At 32.9% G+C, this 20,108-nt stretch overlaps 1 protein-coding gene and 1 long non-coding RNA gene across 2 annotated transcripts; both read left to right on the top strand.

Annotated features, from left to right (window-relative positions):
* Nucleotides 1–2,376: 2,376 nt before the first annotated feature.
* LOC139499166 (uncharacterized) lies at nucleotides 2,377–6,094 on the top strand. Its single transcript, XR_011658132.1, has 4 exons — nucleotides 2,377–2,685; nucleotides 3,637–3,697; nucleotides 4,612–4,774; nucleotides 5,810–6,094. It is a non-coding gene; the product is annotated as an uncharacterized lncRNA (long non-coding RNA).
* Nucleotides 6,095–6,812: 718 nt separating this feature from the next.
* Nucleotides 6,813–18,200, top strand: LOC139499164 (uncharacterized). The gene is made up of 4 exons (XM_071287852.1): nucleotides 6,813–6,877; nucleotides 7,165–7,235; nucleotides 9,225–9,302; nucleotides 17,131–18,200. Exons 3-4 carry the CDS (start codon nucleotides 9,278–9,280, stop codon nucleotides 17,460–17,462), a joined length of 357 nt encoding a protein of 118 aa, XP_071143953.1. The 5' UTR covers nucleotides 6,813–6,877; nucleotides 7,165–7,235; nucleotides 9,225–9,277; the 3' UTR covers nucleotides 17,463–18,200.
* Nucleotides 18,201–20,108: the final 1,908 nt, after the last annotated feature.

Raw genomic sequence — 20,108 nt, 5'->3', positions numbered from 1 at the left:
CAGCCTAAATCACCGGGGTGTTACTGTTATATCGCACAAACTTATCAAATAGGGCTAACATGGTTAACGAAGCAAGAAAATAAATATTTGCACAAAGGGGAAGGCTAATTGAGGTTGTTGCCTCAACTTGGTCTAGTCTTTTCCAGCATGTTAAACATGCAATAAACTCAGGCGGGTGTTTAGGGGGATGAACTTTGGGTTGGCTCTTATGTAACCCAGTTCAGGCGCTAATGGATGGAGAAGGGATAAAGAAGATTCCTTTTAAAAAAAACTTTTTCTGAGGCCTAATCATTTTGTTAGAAGTTTGTATATTGTGGATGTAAAAAAGAATGCCGCGGTCGTTGTGTATGGGTTAAATCCCCCCTTTTTTTTGCACTGCCTTGTGTGCATATTGTGGTACCCATGAATAAGCATGTTGTTTGGCCAAATAGTAGAAATTTTAGAAATGTTTTAGTAATTAATTGATTTTATTTTGTTTTAATCAATTTATCCAAAGAACTTCATCGAAGATAGGGCTTGAAGGTTACCTTTGAAATTTACGCCAATTTTGTTACCAGAAGTGTCACTTTTGTATTTAAACATTTACAACAGAATAGAATAAGTGGTTTGAAGGATAACTTAAAGCCACAAGTTTAATGACCAGGACAAAAAAAATACCATTTTCTTCACATGCTGAAAAAAGAAGAATTTTTAAATAATAATAAGATATTTCTATGTTCACTATTTTTTTATATTACTGGGAGTAAGGGTTTTACAGATATACGTGTCATACATTGTGTCCTTGAGAAGCAACATAGAAAGGTTCCTGGGTAATGTAATGATAGTAGCATAACGTTAAAATGCATTTCAATTTATCTTCCTAAAAAATAAGCTTATTTTAGTACAAAGTCCGACATGTTGGATTTTACCGGACGTAGGCTTTTTAAATACATCTATCTATGTAATATATCCCAAAGTAGTAAGAAACAAAGGTTTGAATTAAATAGTATGACAGTAGCATGATGATAACACCTATTCACATACTAGCCTTCGATATTGGGCTGATTTAAGTATGATGGCGCTATTTTGTATTTTAGCGAAAGTGAGACATTTTTTCAAAGGCCTCCCTATCTGAAATCAAAAAGTAATAGTTGATGAAGGTCTATGCCAAATTTCATGCTTGTAGCAGGATGTGCACAATTTTTCACAAAGCCGCCGTACTATTAGTTTTCCTGCTTCCTATTGAATCACTGGTAATTTTTGGGCCCTTGTTTTCCAAAACATTTATTTCTTAATTCCAATAACTTAGGACATGTACCGACCTTAATCTGCTCAGAGACTATTGAGATGTAAAATCACAAAATTACTGAACTCTTAGGAAAATTCAAAACGGAATGTCCCTAATCACATGATAAAACACACCAAACCAATGGACACCAACTGTCATATTCTTCACATGTTACATGTTTTATAGCGCTAAACCTTTCACTTGTATGACAGTCGCATCAAATTTCATTACATGTACAACGTTGGGTGAACAAGACAGACATTATAGGTAAACACAGGGGTACAGCAATGTAAAGACATGTCTGTGCAAAACTAATATTGGTTCTGAGCACGTATTCCCGTTCTGCACAAGTAATGGTTTTAGGGAAGTTCATAGATGCTTTACCATGATCTCTTCTTGGAAACCATACCAGATTCTGTAAAGTTTCTGTAAATGAACTAATATTCTTAAGAAGCACCAATAATTTACAGAAAAGCAGCAATATCTTGTCATGACAAAATGAAATATTGAATCATTCAAAACACTGGCTTTTTATCCCGAATCATGAATTGTGTTGGTGTTATTAAGCACATCTTCTCTGTGTTTTTGTGTTGTTGTCTTGCGCTTCAATTCCGTATTTGCCTTTCATACTGTTTTGATTCGAGCGCTATCGATGAGGCTGAAGAAGATTTAAAAGCGTATCTGACATACAAATTGATAGGCATATTATCTTTGTTAAGTTTTTGCATTAGATACATATTCGTTAATTTTAAAACGCTTACAGAAATAAAGAATATTCTCTAGATAAATTGAATTCGAAATTGACATTCGATTTCAATATCAATGTATTTTAACAACTCTAAACACAATAGTTATTGAACTATCTGCATAAACCCGTCGTTATCTAAATAGCCTATTCTATCATTTAATAACTACGGTTCAAATAAAATACAAAGGTTTATATAACAATATATTTAAAAAGTTATACAATGAAACATGCTTAACTTTCAATGATTTTCTCGATACCACCTGATTAAAAGACTTTAGCCAACCCGATTAACAGTCCAACCGCCGATATAGCCGCATACTCAATATAGATTAACCGACCAATCTCTCAGTTAGCCGAGTGTCGGCCGTGATATACAATGGGTTTCAATTAGCATAGCATGAAAGATAATGAGATAACAAGGCTTGTAGTGGTGTGACATTTAAGGACATTTAATTAATAGCAGAATGTTTTGCCAGTTATGCGATGCAATTTTGAATATTCTGAATGAACTTGAAGGCAAGGAACGATAATTTACTCAATATTTGTTTTTTAAAAGTTCGTTTACCTGGCGTGAACTGGTTTAGATACACATGGAAAATGTTGACAAACACACACCGATGTACAGACTTGTTTATGCTTTGAAGAAAACTTGTTCGTACTGATTGGAAGAGTAAGTGTTGATATTCGAACCATTTGTTCACGTAAACTAGTTGCTATTTTGTTTTATTCACCTAACATTAAAAGCAAGCACATAATAATTCGCTACATAAGTTAAGGAAAAGTGTATTGCTTTATATCAGTTATGTCAATGAACAAATATATAGAAATAATTATCATTTATAAATCAGTTCTTTATCTTTTAAATGACTGACGAACCACTGATCAATAGTGCTGACAATTCCCTCAGTAATATTCCTGTGTGTTATCTTGTACACATTAAATGTGTGTGTTTTCTAAATATAGATATCTTACAAAGGACATTTAATAAAAGCAGATGTGTATTTTTTCGTGATCCGTCTTTATTGTCACAGTGTTGTCATACTATTTTCGATAAAAGAATAGTTGTGACAGTGTAATACTGTTGACATATTATTGAAAGAACATTGATATACATTTTTTCACACATGCAGACGCAGCAGAAGATAAACAGCTACATCAAAAGTCTTATAATGGTCATAATTTTTATTCTTCGCTTTTTAACAAAAACTTGAAAAAAAAATAGGCCACGGGCTTTGCCGATATAGTGCTTGATGCTTAATATAATCATTTAGTTATTATCGACAAAGATAAGAGATAAAAAACAGCCAATAAAACACTTAACAGAATTCTAATTCAAGGCTGTGTATTGATACACAGATAATTCTTTGTTTGGTATTTAATTAGTGTTTGCAATTTTGTTTTGCGTCCGACGCGGTATCTGGGATTTTGGTATATATGTGCAATGTATGAGAAGAAAAATAAGTTACACTTAATATGAATTATAAAATAACAAGGACATATTTCAGTAAAATAAAAGCAAAACAATAACACCGATGTAATGTAGCAAAATTGTATCAATATGCACATGGAGAAACACATGAATACGTGCAATAACATTTTTCGATTTTATTTTATTATGCAGATTGAAGTGAATCTATAACGTCTGTATAATGAAAACTGTATTATTGCCATGGTTTATCCAAGTAAGTACATTTTAGTTTATTTTTCAAAAACTAGTAACCATTTTTCTGTTATTTGGCATAAGTATTTTTCTCTGGTTTTTTTATGTACGTGAACACCTAAATGGTGTCGAGTCCAATTTTTTGTCCTCGTAGAACTGGATTTTGCGATCTTTTATCAAGATTAATCAGTTGTAGACTTTATACTTAGAAAAAAGGAGATGTAGTACGGTTGCCATTGATTTAAGAGGGTGGCAATGTTATTTAGTCCAATTTTTTGTCCTCGTAGAACTGGATTTTGCGATCTTTTATCAAGATTAATCAGTTGTAGACTTTATACTTAGAAAAAAGGAGATGTAGTACGGTTGCCATTGATTTAAGAGGGTGGCAATGTTATTTAGTGCAACCTGATTGTCGTTTTTGTTTCACGTTTAACGTGGGTATTTTTCTCTTTTCTATTTGACGTTCAGTCGTGCAAGACAAGTACATCGTTAAACGAGTTTAACGTATTTAATTTTACGTGCCTCGTGAATTTCAAACGCTTATTTTACCACACCTTTAATTAGCGAATACGTTTATAAAAAGAAATTTAGAAAACAACTGTAATTGCAACTAACAATTATAAAAAAAAGCTTAATATGTTTAACGACGACCAGAAAGGGAAGCGCTTGAAAATACCAATATATCGTTCCACAAAATTCGTCTTCCTTTTTGGTCAATTTTGTCATGTCTCATGAATATTTCTGAAAATGTAACGACAATACAATATTTTCACGTTTTACTATAAGAACCGCGGTAAAATACAATTATTTGTTGTTAGTGAAGGATGAATCTTTTAGTATAAAACAAAAGGCAATTAATACATTATATTTGATTTGCTGTGCGATACATTGTTCATATTATCTGCCAGGTATCACAAAATTCATTTAATATTTCAGGTCATTATTGTGACGTTTGCATACGAATTAAAATGTCCAGCGCCAGGACATTGGCGTCTCAGAGCACGAAAGTTTTATTGCGGTCAGAGCTATGTGTGTTTGTTGCAATCACCAGAGAATTCGTATCGAGAGACCTGTGATGGACTGGATTATAGCAGCACAGGTATTACTGTTGTTAATTATCAATAGTTGATTGCCCCATGATATATTCTCTCCTATCGTTATGGACTTTTATATACACAAAACTCTGCTTTGTGGGGGAAAAGATAACAGGGCATCTTTTTTTTTATTACTAAATAAACCTAAATCCATTTACCATATTACCAATATATGTACAATATCAAACATTTCAAAGAAGTCAAATTACTAGTATCAAACACATTCCTCATCAATAGTCAATGTATAGTTACAAATGACGATCTGTTGTACTGAAGACAGGCGCATGCAAATGTCGTGGGGTTAGGTATTTTAGATCTAATACCTCTAACCTTTTTAAACTGTAGCAGACAACAAGATAGGGCAAGGGATACCACAGAAATATTCAAACTCATGAATCGAAAATAAACTGACATTGCCATGGCTAAAATCGAAAAGACAAACACACTAACAATAATAAAGGAAACACAAAATAGAAAACTAAAGAGTAAGTAACACAAACCCAATCAAGAATAGGTGCCCCGGAAAGGTGAGCAGACCCTGCTCCACATGTGGCATCGGTAACAAGACAGTAGGTATTTAAATCAAAAGTCTGTACTCATCCAATACTCATTAAGACAGATAAGGAAAGTACTAGTATAGAAGATATATTCACTTGGCTGGTAAGCCAGAGTCTGATGTATCCCTGCCCGACTTATTGTTTTTTGCAGGGTGCTAAAACGATTGATAATATTATGGTACTGCCCAATGCATCTACATAACTTACATTGATATTAACACTATTCCAAATTTAAAGTTTTTTTCCCGTTTTCGTTGACAGTTGTGTTCATTTGACTTCTGCGTTCGATGCTTAAATTTATTACCTGATTTGTGTTTATTGTTATTTTTTAAAGAGTATATGACATATAAATAGTTTTCATAATTACAATCCTAGTATCTTTGATGACTTTATTTACCATTAAGTAGGGATTTTGCTACAATAATTAACCGCGCTATATTACAACATATTCCTCTTCTAATTTCTTTTATATGTCAACTACAGGCAGCAAACTTATATTTGAACCGTATTTCAACAAAGCAGGATGCAGTTACAAACGATATCAGCCTTTCCCATTTTCTACTGATGGAAACAATGAGTGTGTGTATCAAAAGTCATTTTGTAATGAAGAGGGTCAAATCGTCCACCGCGATGGAAGTATGATAAATGATACAACATGTGGATGTGATTCTTCACAAGGGTACATTTTTGTCACCACGCCAAAACACAACTGCTATTGTATACCATCACAAGAAGATTGCTCCTGTCACAAACTTTCATGTAATGATAAAGGTAAATGTTCATATTCAACTTCACGTTAATATATACTCTCAGACTTTGACCTCCATAGTTACAAGATAATTTGTGACAGTGGCAGTTTTCCTCTGTAATTATCTTTTAACTATGGAGGTCAATTTGATCCATTAGTCCTTTATACTACTGAAACATCTGTATTGATAATAAAGGATGATAATACGTATCTTCAATTTGGTTTCAGTTTCTATCATTGTAAATCAAATGGATTTTTTCCTCTTAAAATGCGAATTTAAACTATGAATTCAATTAAGTTGTAAAATCTAAATTAGTTACGTTTAACCATAATTTTCGACATACGAAAATTCCTGTCAGAAATATGTCAGTTGTCCATTTGTATCTGTTTGATGTGTTTGAGCTTTTGATTTTGTCATTTGATTGTGGGACTTAATTTTTCCTCGGGGTTCATTTTTTTGTTATTTTACTTTTATCGCATTTCTTAGTTAATTCAACTTACATAATTTATCCACATTATTAGTATATCTTCTACGAAATGTAAGTATAAAGAAGGTTTTAAACCTAAATGTCAAGGCACACAATCCCTCTATTACATGTATCAGCAATAAACGTGAGTTTTTCTACTTCGATTTGACTTATGATAATGTCATATTCAAAATGTGTATTATATATTACGTTATTTTCATAATGCTTTTCAATCCTATTTTATTCTTTCATTGTTTTTTGCACTTACAGATACACTCTGTCCTTTATTGGTTCTGTTGTTCGGAATGTATCTTGTCCAAAAATTGTTATCAGACCGTAAGTTTATTGATTATATGATAAAAAAAAATTATTAGTAAAACCATTCAATATTACAGTTGCATGCTTACTATTTTTAATGAATGGATTTTTTTTCACACCATAAGAATCGTTTTTCAATTCCTTTAAACAGTAATAACCAAAAAAGTGTTGTTGGCTATGAAAAGGCCAAGACATGCAAACCACAATTATTAAGTTAGGTTTGCTGTTTTCTGTATAATCAGTTAAAGTTTTTACATTTATTTTCTATTAAGATGAGTGAATTTTTCGAAAATAACTTTCCACAGGTCAACACAAAAGAATGAGTCCTCAACATCAGTAGACAGATTTACCGACGGTAGAAGTAGTTATTATGAAGGTAAGTAACTATCTCATTTATGTCCTTGGCCAATTACAATAAATATTCTAATAAAATTTAACAAGAAAATAAAGAATTTCATAGTAGGGTTATACTACTCAATGTTGCATGCTTTGTATCAAACAAAACTAACATGATCCATAGATGTTGTTATCATTGATAGTAGGGAAATTTAATAATCGGAAATATTTTGATTAGCATTTAAAAGACCAATGTTCAGTCATAGATCGACCAATAATTTTAAACAAAAGGAGAGCTGGTCAGTTGTTCTCACCTATGTCCAACATACTTAGTTTAATAGATATAGAAGATGTGGTATGAGTGTCAATGTGCCAATTCTCTATCCAAGTCACAATTTATAGAAATAAAAAATTATATAGGTCAAAGAACAACGAGCATTGGCTTACACTGAACAGCAAGCTATAAAGATCCCATTAAATTACTAATGTGAAACCATTTAAACGGAAATACCAACGGTCTAATATACTGGTATTTAAAAACCGAGACACGAGAAACACATATGAACCACATCAACAAACGACAGATTCCTGACTAATGACAGGTGAAAGCCAGAATTACATTATCTGATATATCCTGTAAACATTTCAATATAAAATACACAGAGATAGCAGGTATATACAAATATTATTGATAAATCCGGATGAATGGTACGTCATACAAGACCTATCATTGATGCTCGAATCAAAAGCTTTAATGTTAAAAGGCCAAATTCATTACAAAACTACGAAAACATTATAAGTGTACCGACAGTTGTGTTGTCAAAAGTTTTCCAGACATTGGATTCTTGTCTGTAATTCAAACATGATACTATATTTGTGTTCATGTACATTGATGAACTGACCAAATGTTAGCGCATATATCATTATATATGTAGGACTCTAAAGTGCGATGGGGACGCAAAAGTCCGATGCCTCCATACGGTTAAGTGTAATGGTCCGCGAAAGTATAGACGTACGAAACATAGTTAGATAATGACGTTAACAGTTGTTTATACAAACCAAATAATGAACATGCATTAAGATTAAATAAATAATTGAACCGAACAATTGCATATAAATGTTTACGTTTACGTTAAAATAATGTCGATTTTATTAAGGGGTCTAAACGTCAGTAAAATAAAGCTACACGTTTTCAAGCGTAAATGAAGGCAACAGTGGTATACCGCTGTTCAAAACTCATAAATCCATGGACAAAAAACAAAATCGGGGTAACAAACTAAAACCGAGGGAAACGCATTAAATATAAGAGGAGTAAATCATAAATTGCTCATTAAAACATCGTGTGTACATTGTGAATTAAGATATAACATGTATTAATACCTGCTGCGAAAATGGGGAAAGCTCAAACTACAACCCCTTTCTCTCGCATTTAAATTAAAGCTTGTACAATTGAATTTTATTTATTCCGACAATGACTGAATTGTGTATTTGCAACTGACAACTTTAAGGGGATGTGTTTACATTAATAAGCTGTGTAAACGGCAAGCTAAATCCAATACGCTTCTCGTCCTGAACATGCATGAAACATTTGTCACTGAACGACAACCAACAATCAATTCAATACGGCCGAATTAGTTAAAATTCATTTAAAGGAAATATAGTATTTTGGGACACCTAAATAATACTTTTAGCAATTATTACTAGGTCAGTCTTCTAAATTTAGAAACAGTCACATAAGACTACCAGTAAAGTAAAAGTCTATCGCATTATATGTAATATCATAGCAAACTAGATTGAGCAAAATGATTGTTTTTAACATTAGTGCCCTTGAACCTGTCTATTTTGTTCCATCGCGCTTTAGCAAACAAACAACCATCGTACTTTAGCGTAGACCATCACACTTTGGCGAGACCATCGCACTTAAGAGTCCTACATACATATATATATTAAGTTATTTCTGGTACTAAAGAAAAACATTATCGCGATCGTGTACTGAACAAAATATGAACAGAAATCTTTCTCGTTACAGGAAGAAAATATAGATTAACATGTTTTTACTCCAGCACAGCATTAATAATTGTTATGATCACTGTTTTAACTGTAATTGGTATGTATATTTTTAATACAAATATAATGTTCGATAACAATAAAATGGATTATGTCTGGCAAAAACTACCCTGTTCATACATAATTCATATGAATTCTTTCTCACTATGTCATTAGAGAATTTGAAATAAAAACAATGACAAAACTGATGTGTTCATCTTTCCAATTAAAATCTTTCTATATGTAAGCAATACCATACCATCTGCTCAATTTGATGGCGTTTACATTTTCGTTCAAAAGTTACGCGTGTTCTCACTGTGCAATGCCGGCGTGACATTTCCATATTTCGGCTTTGATTCATTTCAAATGAAGGCGGACATGTTGATTAACTGTGGCACGCAACACTTAACATGAGAGCCGTAATGTAGTGGTATGGTAGCAATAAACAGTTAAGAAAAAATATTAAAATTTGCCCTCATAAATTTTACCATCCCCTTTTCATTGCTGTCTTGCAATATCAAGCTTACTGTTTGTGTCATATATGGGCATATGTCTGTAATTAGAATCTTCCATAGATCTTATATTCGGTTTATAAAATGGTAAAATATAACTTCTTTTGGGTGAATCCACGGCAATAATCTGCATTTATTTGTTATAAAATATTACAAAAAAGGGGGGAAAGATGTAACATATTTCCCCAAAATTTGGCTAAAAGTAGCATTTCAATCGCTTGAAGTACTACCTTTTCTGAAACTGTGTACATATATCATTCAGCAAATCCAATGAAAATCATATGTTTTTCATCTTATTTTTTTGTAAAATTGAGTCGAAAACTGCATGTAAAAGTGTTTGTAAACATTCCATTAATTTCTGGACCGATGGCCGGTCTAGCTATGAAAATACGGAATGTCAAACAGAAAACAGCCCATAAAACATAAAAATAATAATCTTGATGCTCTTATAAACCATCTTTGAGGGCTAAATTAGCACTCAGCTGTCTAAAAATGAATTTTATTTCACAATAACTTTTCTATTTGAAAAATCCACCGGGAACAAAATGCAAAAATAAACTCCTAACTGTGTATTGCTACCTTAGTGCATCAGACTACTTACTCAAAGATTCCTGGTTCGTATCCCGTTCCGGGATGTAAAATTTCTGGGACTGAAGTTTGTGCTCTCCTTTGACATCATTTGCGAGTATGGTCTCTTGAGGAAACGATGATAATCGGTCAGAAGGGGACGATAAATGACTGACTCGTGTTAATTAAGATAGAGCCATATCTGGCGTATAAACAACATTTAGTCCTAATATCTATGGTGAGTTTATTTACAACCACTGGGTCGATGCCACTGCTGGTGGAGATTTATTTCCCCGAGGGTATCACCAGCCCAGTAGTCAGTACTTTTTTTGTTGACATGAATTATCATTGATATGGTTATATTTATAAGTTAACTGTTTACAAAATTTAGATTTTTTGAAATACTAAGGCTTTTCTACCTCAGGCATAGATTACCTTAGCTGGATTTGGAAAAACTTTGAGGAATGTTGGTCCTTAATGCTCTTCAACTGCGTAATTGATTTTGCCTTTTTAACTTTTTTGGATTCGAACGCCACTGATGAGTCTTTTGTAGACGAAACGCGCGTCTGGCGTATAATCAAAATTTAGTCCTTATATCTATGATGAGTTTATTCACAACCACTGGGTCGATGCCACTGCTGGTGTAGATTTATTTCCCCCAGAGTATCACCAGCCTAGTAGTCAGCACTTTTTGTGCTGACATGAATTATCATTGATATGGTTATATTTATAAATTAACTGTTTACAAAATTTTCCATTTTTTAACTACTAAGGCTTTTTTACCTTAAAGACAAATCCCTCTATTGTTTATGCGTATATACAAGCGCAACAGGACTATGCCGTCGGTGGTTTATGGCGTCGTGGTTTCCGCGAACTCGAAACGTTAATGAGAGTTATTCCTCTTTGAGCCGATGGAGAGAGTGACAAACGTTTTGATCGGTAGATTTGCCGAGAAGAAAATGATTTTTTTTTTTATATAATACTAGTAGACATGTTCCAGAAATGGATATAAACATTAGTTATGTGAATTAAGAATATCTGAAACAAACAACAAAACAGCAAACGATAAAATATATGAATAAAAAGAGAGTCAACTATACAGCAATCTAACAACTGTCCACTGAGAAACAAAATCTGGATACGCGACAACAAGATGTAGGGGGGATAGGACCTTTATCGGGACTCCGGGATCGAGTGTTTTTAAGCTCGGGATTTCGGGATCTGTGAATCCTTTTTAACTTTACTTTATTTAAATTCAGGACCTCGGATTTCGGGATCAGGACCCCTCCTATCCCCCCTCAATCTTATTATAATATAAAACTAATTTCCATAATTTGCTACGTGTATGGACTTATCTATTTTATAGAGTAAATCTCTTTGATAGGTTTTAAATTGTATTTATATTTCCACAAATCATAAAGAAAGTACGAAAATCATCAATCATGTCATCAAAAATCAATGTATCTATAGAAATAGAAGCCTTACGTTCCTATATGGATATGGCAAATTCCACATACGTACTTTGATTACATTTTTACACGAATATAATATTTAGATTTCTGATAAACACCAACAAAACAGTAATCCAACGACTAATACGTGTAAAATAAAGTCCCATCGAGAGAAGTTAACATATTCGCTTCTAACATTGTAGGTTTTCATATTTGACCACTCCGAGTATGATCCGATTTGCCAAATTTTATATTTATGTACTAGGTACGCAATTTTTATATGAAAAAACAACATAATCCTGTCTGTATTAAAAAGTTGTCGGAATGAAGAATTAAAGAGGAATGCATATGAAAAAAAATCAATTGTTGATTTGAGAAAAAAAGGTCGGACTAGGTTCCATTCAAAATCACGGTATCACAACTGTATGGATATGCTTAGACTGAGTTTCTAGCAACATGACGGAATATTTCGATATGCGTAGATGCCTATGGATGAATGATCAAAACAGTAGTATGTTAAATAAACCCCGTTAACACAGGCTCGCAAATTGAATCGATCTTTCAGGAGCATCTCGCATGTACGATCTTTTTAGAACTTGTGCGTTTACATTTCGTAATCATTGCAATCCTAAAATAATCGGTCATTTCGTTAAAAAAAAACTCGTAGTTAGTAAATAGGATAAGAAAATATTTTGTTCATAAGATATGCTTCTGCATTTATTAACTATCTTTTTGATTAATATGTCAGAAGTTCTTTTAAAAACAAAGAAATGTCAGAATAATTTTTCTTATAACGGTCATTTTGTTTGAAGATGAGGAATTTAAAGATATTATATAAAAAAAAAATAATGAATAATAATAATACAAAAGATAGTTTTTAAAATATGCACCGATTAACACATGTATATTAAGCGAATACGGAACGAATAAGTAACGGTATCAGTCGAGCACTGAAACGGATCCTGTCCAAGGTCAGGAGCTTGTAAAAAAGTAGTTGTCGTTTGTTAAAAGTGTTCATTTATTTATTTTTTTGTTCATAAATTAAGCCGTTATTTTCTCGTTTGAATTGTGTACCATTTGTCATTTCTACACCTTTATTACCTTTATATGCATTATGAGATTTTGCTAATTGTTGAAGGCCGTACGGTGACCTATTATAAAGTTTCCTGTGTCAATTGGTCTCTTGTGGAAATTTGTGTTATTTGCTATCATATCTTTATCTTTTCAGAATTTTTGTTTATCTTCATAGTCTGTCAAATCATTTGAGTATACGGATGAAACTCTGAAATCAGTTACTAATAAGAATATATTAAACTGACCATGCGTAGATTTATTTTTTATAATTGTAGATCGGTCGATTGATTGAAAAGTCGATCGCGATTTATCTAAGCGTTTAAATTCTAACAAAGATCAGGGTTGCGTTCAATATCGTAGCGGCTACATAGGGCTACGTTGATTTATGACTACTGAATATGTAGCTAGTCTAGCTGCTACATAGATATTGACTGCAGCTAGCCTTCCTACTCCGTCATATGATCAAAATATATATAGCACTACGTAGCCGCTACGATATTGAACAAAACCCGGTTCATAAAAAATCGTTCTTTTTAAAACTACATTTGGAAGTTGTATTTTTAAGTCCGATGAAAATCGATCTTTCTCATATTTGCAATACTATAGATCGGCGATCTTTATTGTTAGGGGTCTTAGATTTCTATTGATTTTATGTTATGACCATCAAAATAAAAAGGAACAACATTCTTAACCGAAATTAGAATTGTTGATATCGAAAGCAAAGGTCTGTTTTGTCTTTCAGATATTCTTTGACTGAACTACGAAAAGATGTAATAAATGTATTTACTATTTTAAGAAGAGTTTCTGTTCAACACATAAGCACTATAAATAACCTGAATAGAGTTGTCCGTAATTTGTAAGGGACTATGATTATCGCCCAAAACCGGCGGAACGGCTTTCGACGTTGTTTTAGAATTGGCGCAATGTATTCCCGACATTTCAAATTGTTAACCCTTTTGTAGAAATATCTCTTTTTCCAATCCGGTGACCCCATCTTTTTATTTCATGATTTTATTTAGATATAAACAACGCATATTCTGTTGAATACTCATCGAGAAATTATTGGTCAATTTTTATTAAACATCATTCTTTTAAAGATATTTTACAATAAAAAAGGCGGGAAAATTATTATAGCAACTTATCGCTATTATTTTCCACTCAGAAATTGGGAATATTATTAAAATAGTTTGTATTAACAACTTGGTTAACAGAACAAACAAGTTTTATGGGAAACCAACTTTAAAAAAAAATATAACACTGCTATTGACTAGAAGTCCCGATTTCCAAATTCCATGAAAAAGACGGCGCGTTATATCGAAAACGAGGTCGGTGACCCCATTTTTTTATTTGCTTATTTTGAAGCTTTTACCTAACCTAGAGTAAATAAAAAATATAAAGAAGATATTATTGGTGGATCTGAATAGAAGGATTTGTCTTTAAGCATAGATTACCTTAGCTGGGTTTGGAAAAACTTTTAGGAATTTTGATCCTCAATGCTCTTCAACTTCGTACTTTATTTGGCCTTTTTATCTTTTTTGGATTCGAGCGTCACTGATGAGTCTTTTGTAGACGAAACGCGCGTCTGGCGTATAATCAAAATTTAGTCCTGATATCTATGATGAGTTTATTTACAACCACTGGGTCGATGCCACTGCTGGTGGAGATTTATTTTCCCTAGGGTATCACCAGCCTAGCAGTCAGCACTTGTTGTGCTGACATGAATTATCATTGATACGGTTATATTTATAAATTAACTGTTTACAAATTTTTTCATTTTTGAAATACTAAGGCTTTTCTACCTCAGGCATAGATTACCTTAGCTGGGTTTGGAAAAACTTTGAGGAATTTTAGTCCTCAATGCTCTGCAACTTCGTACTTTATTTGGCCTTTTTAACTTTTTTGGATTCGAGCGTCACTTATGAGTCTTTTGTAGACGAAACGCGCGTCTGGCGTGTAATCAAAATTAAGTCCTGATATCTATGATGAGTTTATTTACAACCACTGGGTCGATGCCACTGCTGGTGGAGATTTATTTCCCCGAGGGTATCACCAGCCTAGTAGTCAGAACTTTTTGTGCTGATATGAATTATCATTGATATGGTTATATTCATTAATTAACTGTTTACAAAATTTAGAATTTTTGAAATACAAAGGCTTTTCTACCTCAGGCATAGATTACCTTAGCTGGATTTTGAAAAAAGTTTTAGGAATTTTTTGTCCTCAATGCTCTTCAACTTTGTACTTTATTTGGCCCTTTTAACTTTTTTGGATTCGAGAGTCACTGATGAGTCTTTTGTAGACGAAATGCGCGTCTGGCGTGTAATCAAAATTAAGTCCTGATATCTATGATGAGTTTATTTACGTTTCTGCCTTTTTGCCATCGTATGTGACGTCACATTTTTTTAATTACGTTGACGCCTGAACTGATTCGGATGTGTGTCTATTTTGTGATAAACTTGGGTTTAGTTTTCTGTAATTAGTTAATATTTCAGTTTCATTATGTATATCGCTTTCATATTCATTTGTTAAAATTTACTGGTTGCAATAGCATTAAGTGTTCTATATTATAAGGATGTTCTTATCCCGTGCATAAAAAACAATGCCGTGTTTGTCAAAACCTTTTCAACTTTTGATCTTCAGTGCTGTACAACTTTGCACCTTTTTCACGTTCGATCTTTTATATCTAGGCGTTATGTATTCAGGTTTAGTTTTCTGTAATTTTTAATACTTCAGTTTCTTTATGTATATCTCTTTCATATTCATTTGATAAAATTTACTGTTTGCAATAGCATGAATTGTTCTATATAATAAGAATGTTCTTATCCCGGGCATAAAAACAATGCCGTATTTGGCGAAACCTTTTCAACTTTTAATCTTCAGTGCTGTACAACTTTGTACTTTTTTCACTTTCGATCTTTTATATCTGGGCGTCACTGGTGAGTCTTGTGTGGACAAGGCGCGTTTTTGGCGTATTGAATTTTAAACCTGATGCTTTTTGTTATCTATTAATCATGTTTTTCTTTGTCTAATATGTTCTTCTATTTATTTTTTATTGTAGTCCTGTAATTATGTTGTCATTTCAATATTATATTTAACTTTGCCATTTAAGTGCGAGGTTTGGCATGCCATAAAACCAGGTTTAACCCACCACTTTTATTCCCCTTTAAAAGTGTCCTGTACCAAGTCAGGAAGATGGTCATTGTTATATTATTGTTCGTTTCTCTGTGTGTTGCATTTTAACGTTGAGTTGTTTGTGTTTTCTCTTATTTTTTAGATATTGAGATAAGACGTGGCACGGTACTTGTCTATCCCGAATTCATGTATTTGGTTTTCATGTTATATTTGTTATTCTCGTGGTGTTTTGTCTGATGATTAGTCAGTTTCTGTGTGTGTTGCGTTTCGGTGTTGTGTCGTTGTTCTCCTCTTATATTTAATGCGTTTCCGTCGGTTTTGGTTTGTTACCCCGATTTTGTTTTTTGTCCATGGATTTATGAGTTTTGAACAGCGGTATACTACTGTTGCCTTTATTTATTTACAACCACTGGGTCGATGCCACTGCTGGTGGAGATTTATTTCCCCGAGGGTATCACCAGCCTAGTAGTCAGCACTATTTGAGCTGACATGAATTATCATTGATATGGTTATATTCATAAATTAACTGTTTACAAAATTTAGAATTTTTGAAATACTAAGGCTTTTCTACCTCAGGCATAGATTACCTTAGCTGGATTTGGAAAAAACTTTTAGGAATTGTTTGTCCTCAATGCTCTTCAACTTCGTACTTTATTTGGCCCTTTTAACTTTTTTGGATTCGAGCGTCACTGATGAGTCTTTTGTAGACGAAACACGTGTCTGGCGTATAAACAAAATTTATTGCTGATATCTATGATGAGTTTATTTGCAGGTAAAACTCTTTAAGATTTCGGAAAAAAGCAGCCGCAAAGTGGAAAGGGATGTTTAAGCTTAACCTGTTAATGCTCTTTAACCCGTACACCAAAATCACAGACAATAAATTCTTTTGCAATGACATTGGATATCATTTTCTTTTTATGCATGAACTTTTCTAAATCACTCTAAGCATCGTTTGTCCGTAGTACGAGTGTATATTTTACAAAATAAGGAGAAATGATCTTTCATTTTTTTCTTGCTCTATTTGCATTGTAATTGTAACTGCATTATTTTGGGATTATGTAATCATATAATTTCATGTTTCGGTAGTACTTTTATTTTAATTGATACTGCACTTGTGGGGAATTTATTGAAATAACATTGTAAATATTCACAGGATTGTCAGAGTGGCCAGATATCATATTTAGATGTTCAACAGATAACAACACAACAGAACAATTATTGGTAGAACAACATGTATCTGGTAACTCGTTGAATGAAACGGAAAGCGATTCGAAAGAAATCGATCCAATCCAAAAAGAAATGAACAGAACCTTAATGGGAAAACTTTTATCTGGAGACGAAAACGATTATAACGAATTTATCACATTCCTAAAATCATATTCTGAATACAATAACCTCGTTTGTCGAATAGAAAACACTGAGGTAACAAAAACCGATATATTAGCATTTCATAATTGTCAAAGGAACACTGAACAAAGTGGATGAAACATATTTATTCAGAGCGGCAATATGAACGTTGACAATGTGTATCGAAATTGTATAAATCATTTAGACAAAACTCGATTACGGATAAACATTTGTTACCAATGATTAAACCCAAAAGTGTTGTACATTTGATAATAAGACGTACAATTTCGATAAGTGAAACTCATTATGTGCACTTCATTGCTATGCACAAAACTAGAACACTCTCGTAGAAACGTCGACTGAATTAAAGTAACTTTGCCTTAAGTATTTCAATCCGTAATTTTGTGAATTCGTATTGTAATCTGCACAGTTTTCAAAATATCTTTCAATTTTAACACGTCCTAATTTTCTTACTACAATAAACTAACTATAAACCTCCTTTTCTTCAACTAATAAACCAAACTTAATAGTGATGTTGATGTGCAAGAAAAAAATGTTTAAAGCGTACTCTGGTGTACCATAGATATAAAACAAATACTGGAAGAGTTCTAGTTTCTCTAATAAGGGAAGAATTTCCATAAAAAGTTACCTACAACCAGACACTACATTTGATATATACTAGGTTTGGTATCGGATACCACTCGGAACTAGTTAATCATTGGTAATACTAATTATTTGGAAAAACAAAAAGTTTGAATGGTGCATTTTTTTCAAAACCAGGAGTAAACTGCGTACGTCAGACGCACAGTTTGTCTAACAATTTGCAAATCAGATGTTTTCTATAGCCTCTGTATTTAAGAATGTGTGTATGTTTATAAATACATTTTTGTTCATCAAGTTAATGAATTGATCATATTGAACTTTTCATCAATTTCAATTACAATCTTAACAAATTCGAGAAGAAATGAATTGAAAAGAATAAAAACAAATTGAGTTTGACATCGGCGTAATTTTGGTGTTTAACTGACGCCATCATGAATTGGTCGCGATGAAATATCTGTGTCTCATATGTCTACCTGACTGTGTAACAATCTCATTCTCATTTCCATAATCGTCAAAGCATTGAATTACACTTATGAATGTCAACTCTTATCATTTCCACTTGTAAACATGAAAAGAAAAGAGGAGCATATATAAGACTAGTAATATAGAATAACTACTTCACATTTCATAAGTCCCTTATCAGGGAAAGCTTAATTGACTCAGCCTTTTTGACCTATGTACAGTTCCTTTGACAAACTATGTAGGCTACTTTGTGCGACCCAGCATGATTTGCATAAAAGAATAAATCAACAACAGTATAATACTTAAGTTCCATAGTTCATAGTTTATCATAACAAATTGAATCAACTGGACCATGATCTATTATTTTCTATGTAAGTAGGCATCCTAGAGAAAATGGATGATTATACAATAACAGATTATTAAGTACCTCCTTCAGAAAAGCTCAAGAAAACCCCGAGATAAAAGAGTTAGATACTGCAATACATCAATTGAAACCATAACTTCAAAAGTAAAATCACTTGGAGGAAAATCAATTCAGAAAGTCCTTAAACACATGGCAAAATCAAAGAACATCAAAAACGAATGGACAAGAAATGTTATATTTCTGACTTGTTAGAGATGAGTTCTCATAGGGACTACCCAAAAGCATAGACTAAACGAGAATTTTCGGAATGGGTAAATGCCATCAGGTCTTAAAAAAAACCATCTAACTGCATAATTAAAACACTGTTGAATAATCGACCAAACCTGTATTCAAAAACTAATAAGATGACATGTGAAATGTATGTCACCTCTCCACGATAATATCTTGTTGTTCCTGAGGAAGAAACGTCAAATAATTGTGTCTTTGTGTGAAAATCGTACTACTACAAGTGTTTTGTCAAATAATACATGTAATAAGCATAAATGAGCACTCGGGTAACCAGACATACAAAAAACAAATCATTTGACAAGGATATGAGTTTCCTTTTCATGAATGAGACCTACCTAATTAGACTATTTACATGCTTTGTAATAACATTTGCATCACGGCAATGTCACATTTTAAGTAGGATCTGCTTACTCTACGGGAGCACCTGAGATCAACTCCAGTTTTTGGTGGGGTTCGTGTTGTTATTTTCCCTCTGGTTACATTTTGTTTACGCATCGTTGTTAATATAATGGAATTTGATGCGACTGTCGTTCTTTTGAGAGTTTTAGTGCTATATAACCAGATTTAATCCACCATTTTTTAGATAAGAAAATGCCTGTACCACGTTAGGAATATGACAGTTGTTATTTATTCGTTTAATGTGTTTGAACACTTGGCCTTGTTATTTGATTAGTCAAACTCAAAAGTCGACAATAAACTGACAACGCCATGGCTAAAAATGAAAAGAACAAACAGACAAACAATAATATACACATAATACAACATAAAAAAAACTAAAGAATAAACAACACGAACCCCCCCCCCCCCCCCCCTAAAAAAAAAACAAAAAAACTAGAGAAGATCTCAGGTGCTCCGGAAAGGTAAACAGATCCTGCTCCTCATGTGGCACTCGTTGTGTTGTTTATGAGATAACAAATCCGGTATATAGTCTAATTTTGAAGTCTCTCATGGCTTCAATGAACATTTACAGTGAACAGAAACTCTGAGGACTTACCTTGTTTGTATTGGATATCCAAGCTTCACAAACAACGGTACATTACAGGCTCATCTGCATGCTCTACAGATTT

Source organism: Mytilus edulis, chromosome 12, assembly GCF_963676685.1.
Source record: "Mytilus edulis chromosome 12, xbMytEdul2.2, whole genome shotgun sequence".
NCBI lineage: Eukaryota > Metazoa > Mollusca > Bivalvia > Mytilida > Mytilidae > Mytilus > Mytilus edulis.
This window is presented reverse-complemented; position numbering and strand designations above follow the sequence as displayed.